Source organism: Cyprinodon variegatus, unplaced genomic scaffold, assembly GCF_000732505.1.
Source record: "Cyprinodon variegatus isolate N-32 unplaced genomic scaffold, C_variegatus-1.0 Scaffold1304, whole genome shotgun sequence".
Classification (NCBI taxonomy): domain Eukaryota; kingdom Metazoa; phylum Chordata; class Actinopteri; order Cyprinodontiformes; family Cyprinodontidae; genus Cyprinodon; species Cyprinodon variegatus.
The window spans coordinates 44,777-51,326 of NW_015151757.1; the positions used below are offsets into that span (position 1 = coordinate 44,777).

The 6,550-nt window shown below is 36.0% G+C and overlaps 1 protein-coding gene across 1 annotated transcript in view; it reads right to left on the reverse strand.

Annotated features, from left to right (window-relative positions):
- Positions 1-6,550, reverse strand: part of LOC107102721 (CUB and sushi domain-containing protein 3-like) — a gene marked incomplete at its 3' end in the record, with an annotated part of 164,716 nt that overhangs the window by 41,708 nt on the left and 116,458 nt on the right. The window contains exon 31 of the mRNA XM_015402128.1: positions 4,813-4,929. Within this exon, the coding sequence (XP_015257614.1) occupies positions 4,813-4,929 (117 nt within the window). The remainder of the gene's footprint in view (positions 1-4,812; positions 4,930-6,550) is intronic.

Genomic DNA, 6,550 nt, shown 5'->3' on the forward strand with positions numbered 1-6,550 from the left:
CCAGCAGCATTCACATCATCCCTGTGAGTATACTCCTCTATTACAGAAGGATCTAAGTAATCGAAAATCAGTTTCCTATATACTGACAAATCAACTCAAGCAATGTGTGCAATCATTATTCATACTGAGAAGAATGTAATATTTGACCCATTTTCCCAAATATGTCCCAAATAATGCAACAAAACATCAGTCTATGTAAAAACAAAAACAAAAAAACGATGTATTGCTCTTTAATAGTAAGTAAAGTCTTTGTATGAATTAATGAAAAATCGAACATCAGCAGGACAGATGTAAACCAGTAACTCCAGTTATAATATAGAATTTCAATGTAAAAGAAGCTGTGGTGTCAAATGCAAAACAGCTGTCAGACACAAAACATCATAAATCTCTCTCTCTGTATATGTACTTGTACGTGTTCACAAATTTAGGTTACTTGCTTTGCTTAAACTATTAGCCGTCCCAAAAGGGGATGGTGTAATAGCATGGTGTATTTTTGATGACGTGCAGTGGCAGTGGTAGTTTTCTACTACAGAGCATTTTAAATTCAACCATAATAAATGTGTTTGGTCTAATCTGTACAAACATGTTCTTATATGTTGGCCATACCCTGTAAATTGTAAACTGCAAAAAACATTTACTTTCTTTTGGAAAACATAAAGACTAAGGGTAAAGGGCATGACAAATAGTTACACTGTCAACAGATTCTGCCCCTAGAGTTTTTCCATGGACACCTTAAATTCTTCTCTGAAAAGATTTCTTCTATACAAACTTATCAGTTAAAGGGAACAGCCATTTCTTGGACGATCTGTAGTTGTGCCATTATTCTATTTTAAAATGAATATAAAACTACTCTGTGGGATGCTGAAAGCTCTACATTTCTGCTTGACTTATGTCCCTGACCTGCAAAGTATCCTTGGTCTTCATGAAGATCTTTGTTCACTTAAGTCCTCAAACAAACTGTCACGGGCTTTCACAGAACACCTAGATTTATACCAGGATCTAATTACATACAGGTTAACTGCATGTACATACCTATTAGATTATGTCTAAAAACAATTGGCTCCACTTTATTTAATTTAGTTATCTGAGTAAAAGATTCCTCAGTGTGAGGGGTGCTGTAGAGTCAACGACACAATGAAGGGGAATATCTACTGTCCTCCCATGCTCATCGAGGAGGAACCTGTCCTGTAAAGTCAATGAAGCGATGCGATCAGTTGGTTTTCCTTAGACAGAAACCATTTTACCAGTATTTCTGTATGATCTGATTGAATTTTCTCTGTTAAGTTCTCTGTTATAGTTGGGATAAAATGTTTGGTGAATTGGTGCTACCTAAATAAACTCAATTGAAATAAACTGAACTAAAATGGGTACAATCTAAGACCCAACAATTAGGTCTGTAGTAAGTATAGGAAGAATTAAAAAAGGTGTGCATATGATATTTTTAATAATTTGCACAGTGGTATGCAGGACAAGGACACCTTTAGCTTTTTTGACACAAAGACCTTTCAGACACAGATTTCATTGTATTTTCTAGGTTTTAGAATGTTCTGAGAAGAAAAGGGCGGTGCCCCTAATATTTACCACATGAAGATATTAATAACATTATATAGGTTAAAAAAAACATATAATGATAAATAGTAGGAGAACTGCACATAGAGACAAAGTTAAATTATTTTGTAAAATAAAGATACTGTTTAGCATCATGTGGGTTTAAGTTCCTGGAAGCAGCAATAAAGTTGTTGTTCTTCATCTCAGATCTTTCTTTCATCTCACTACATGCAGGAAGGCTGTCGATTTTAAGCTTAAAATGTTCTAATTTGGCATTTAATTAAAAAAAATATGTCCATTAGATTTCCAGTAAAGTGCATTATTGTAATTACTCTTTTAAAATCCCATATTCATCATTAGCAATCATTAAGAAACACCTGACACATTAAACAGAAACATGGAGAGTTTTGTGAGGTGAAAAGCGCAACCAAAGAAAACATGTGGTACCTGCTACCCAACCCAATGCTAAGGGATTTGGTTGTGACCTTACATCATAATACTATACTAAGGGATGAACATAATCTTTTGGCGCCCTTCATTCCAACACTTTGATCCGTAAGACATAAACTCACATAATGATTTAACCCTCAACCCTGTATAAAACCCTCAGGTCATTGAAGCAGAGTCAGGAGATGCTATTTTTTTCTGGAACTGCAACCAAGCTGACACAATGTCTCAGAGGATTATGATATGCTACAGATCATTTGAAGGACAGAATATGACACATATCTGACACCCTACCCTGGGCGGTTACAAATTTCAATCACCTGTGTACTAGGCACTGAAATGTGATTCCTTTTAAAATGCTGCCTGAAGGTGAGTGTCTACTGTCAAGCTCCTACAGAGAAAAAAAATCCTATTTTTTCTAAAGAGTCCTGTATGGAGGTTAGAACCACAGACTTTTTATGCAGAACGCATACATCCATATTTTTTTAAGAATGCATGATGAAGTTAACTTGTTTTTTTTTTTGCTTTTATACTTTTTTCTTAATACCAAATCAAACTCAAAGACGAATATAAAAATTGTTTCACAAAAAATGTCAGCCCACTGAGGAGTAATGTTCACACAGTGGCATTACCCTGTGGCTGTGCTTAGGTGTTAAGGAGGCTCAGCTTGTTTTGATTGGGTCTCTGTGTGGTTGGTTCAGGTGTCTCTCATCTTTGAAACAATAGATTCTTTGAGGCAAATCCACTGGCTGATCTAGGACAGTGATACTGAGGCATAAACTAGTGGGAAGTGTGCGGAGAATCTCAAATCAGTATCAACATATAGCTTGCCAACAGAGGAAAGCATGAAGGGCTTCAATATGTCCAGGTAGACTGCTGCACAGAATTTGGTCTTGATAAAGCAAAGTAAAACCAACAGCAGCAGATGTGAAAGCGCAGGTCAGGCTTCCCACTGATGCCTCAGTTGCAAAGTTTCTACTCGACAGGTAAAGTTTGCATGCTATTTGGAGAAATCCATTTCACATCATCGCTAGTAAAAGTTGTCTGACTCTATACTGTCACTTTCCAGGGAAGATAAGTTTATTTATTTTGTAATTTGCATCGTTAGTAGTTATACTTTGGCCACACAAATACAAGCATGTCTTGATTCTTTTAATATACCAGTAGTCTTATTTGCGGGGAAAGTTTTATATATAAACATGGGTGAGATGAGATCCATCCAAGCAACCGTCTTATCATTGCGACCCTGCACCTCTTTGAGAAAAAATGGGCTTGTGCATGGTCTCACGTGTGTTTAATAGACGTTCGCTTTCGGGAGCACCTCTTTATTTTAAGTGGAGAGGGCAGGTCTTTTCAAAAAATTCGCAAAAATCCTCCACTATACCTTTAAGTGGAAGAAATCCTTAAAAACATATCACCTAGTGTGTAATTCAGTTCTCATGTTTCTAACTGAGCCAAGTTTTCACCTACAATACAAACTAATGTGTCCATGAAGACGTTTTTTAAAGCATGTGTGCATTTTTACTAAAGAGCAACACAAAATCTTAAATTTCTTTTGAACTGTTCAAAAATCTGATGAGTGTTTTACAAAAGTCATGCATTTATCATGCTTTAGCTTCTTCATAAAACCTTTAAACATTGGCTGCAAAATAAAAGCATGTTTTATACAAATGTGAAACATCATCCTTGTGTTTTCTGCCTTAAAGTTTTTATTCTGCTCTCGCTGTGCTGTTAAACCTGGTTGTTCAGGCTGCATTTCAATCAAGCCACATCACAGCAGTCTTGCCTACCATCGATAGCCTCTGTTTCCACAGCTCATCCCCGTAAAGGAAATTCAAAGACACAGGTGGGAATGTTGCTTGGCAAATTCCACACACCATTAAGCATGTGCCAGCAGTTTAGGCAAGACAGCATTTTGATGCATTATTTATTAAAAAAAGACCTGTGGGTTCCTGGACACCATGAGCAGCGAGAGATGGGAGAAAAAGATGTAAACAGTCGGAGAGGATCATCACACAAGGGATGAATGTGTGTTTCATGAGCATGGGGGTTTAGTGAATAAAAACAGCTGCCTGGATTTCTGCAGCTTATTATGAATAGTACGGACTGCTGAGCAGAAATGTGTCAAGGTTTTCATGGGATCTTTGCTGAATTTTACATAAGCAGCTGTGTTTATATCGGCCAACAATTCCTCTGTTTCCACTATTTGGATAAAACCTTTTGTTTGACCCACAGTACCTTTCTTTGGCTCCTACGAAAATTGTTTTTTATACCAATATACTCAATTTTTGTTTGCTTAATTCAAGTACAGTCATGAAATACTGTACAGCTAATAAGCCTCAAACATTACATATCATTGAGAGTAAATGAACACCAGCAGATTTTATCTGAAGGAGAAGCAGCTGTCCTTACTATCAGCCTAAACATCGTTCTTTGTACATACTTAATATAAATGGAGAAAATATTACTTCGGCAGAGAAAACACATTTACTTGAGTCTTCATGGCTGTAAGCATCAGGCATAACACTGAAAATGTATGAAGCACAAATTAACTTCTGAGTAATGAATAATGCAAGTATGAATGTTTTGATTGGTAATTCCCTGTCACCTAAGCCTGTGTTTCTTCCTGTAATATACCCAATCCTCATTAACAACCTTCACAAAAAACACAGAAGTATTAGTTTAACAATCTTGCATCAGTTTTGAAGTAAACATGTTTCTCTAAAACTTTGCCACAAAAAAAAGACAAGCCTAAAGAAACAGCCTAAAAAGAAAATTTTTACAGAACTTAATGCAAACAATGCTTTAAATGCTTACCGAAGTCTCCAGGGACAAAGATGTCATAGACACAGCTCTGACCTCTGGTGTAATTATGTGGGTAGTTTGGGGACAGAACGGTCCCCTCTAAACCAGTAAAGTGACCTCCGCAGGGAGCTACAGGGACAAGAAGCAAGACATACAAAAGTAAATTTAACAAATGTGATAATATCTTTAAAAATAAGACAATAAATTCCATTAAACCTTTACAGGCAAAGGGGAAGGACAGAAAGTAGAAATAGCAAAAAGAAGAGATAAAAGAAATCCTTTGAACGTTAAGCTGCTGATAAAACTAATAGAAATTTGACTTTTAAAACACATATGGACATTTATTTCAACTTAACAATGGCCCTAAAGCAGAAGAGTAAGAAAACACAGGTTTACCAAAAGGAGAATTGTCAAACTAAGGTGAAAAGTGTTTGCAGCTCATAGAGGAGTGCCTTAGTAAGTGTTATTTTTTGACACCAGTCAGAGCTCAAGCTGGTAAACACTTGAGACCACTGGAGGGTTGTATCACATGGGACTGGATTTTTTTTTTGTTCAATTTGGGGGGGTTTGCATTGCTTTGATTTCTTTGCTACAAGAGTTACTTACATTAACTTTTTTTTATTAAAATCACTTTTATTTATATTTTTAAAAAGCCAGAATATACCTTTGAATGGTATATTCTACTATAATTTCTCATATAACTGTAGGTATTTGTTGGCAACTATAGGATGAAGTCCACCCTTCATTTGTACTGTACCAAATTCAAGAATCTTATCTTAAGCTTCTTAAGATCTACCTAATTTATCTAGGGGCCCCCTTATGTGTTTAAATGAGACCTCATGGATGGAGCCATCAGGTAAGGGACCCCCAACAGTAAACAAACATGAGCTCATTTGTCAATGGGAAGTTGTCACCAGCTGCTCTGGACCTCCTCGACCTGCACGCAACGCACATGGTGCCAGCTCTTCAGAAAGCAAAAACACCAGAAGCATTTCAAAGAGGTTATTTAAAATGACTCATCAGCAATTTATCCAGACTTGAATTTTGAGGAATCAAGAAGCATGAAATTAAACATATGGGACAATGGCAAATGGGACACTCATTCAAGCTATGCTGATGAACACATAGGAGGTGGAAAGGAAATCTAAGAAAACCACTCTTTGAAAATTGCCCAGTTAGCTTCAGTTATTTGCTGAAGGTGAAAAAAAAAGACTTAAAAAGGAGAGTTTTTATGCAGATTTAAATCTAACAACAAAACTAGAGAGCAAACGTAATTCAAATCATTTTGAGCATTTGTTTGGTTGAATGAAATGCTAAAAAGAACATAAACTTTTATGTTATGTAAACTTTAATTTTGAGATTTAAGTCCGAGAGGTTTGGTTTCAAGAACAATGGGATCCTTATCAACAGCAGCTGTGCATTAAGATGTTCAGTGTTCCAAGACTTTAAGCTGATTACATCTGAAAAATCCGATCACCATTTAAACGTACATCATTTTCACAGGCAGAGGAAACTACTAGAGCACAGTAAGACACATGTTATAATATAATATGTGCCCAAGTGAAGGATGAAAATTAGGTTTTTGAATTTCATTCTGGTATTTTATACTTTCAGCAAATCCAATACTAAATTAGTTACAACCCATAAGTAGACATCTTTATACTGTACCTCAAGAAAACCAAATATGCTTTTACAGTATGCGATATCAACATGTATACCACTAGATGTAAGAAAAATTTTGTTTTACAAT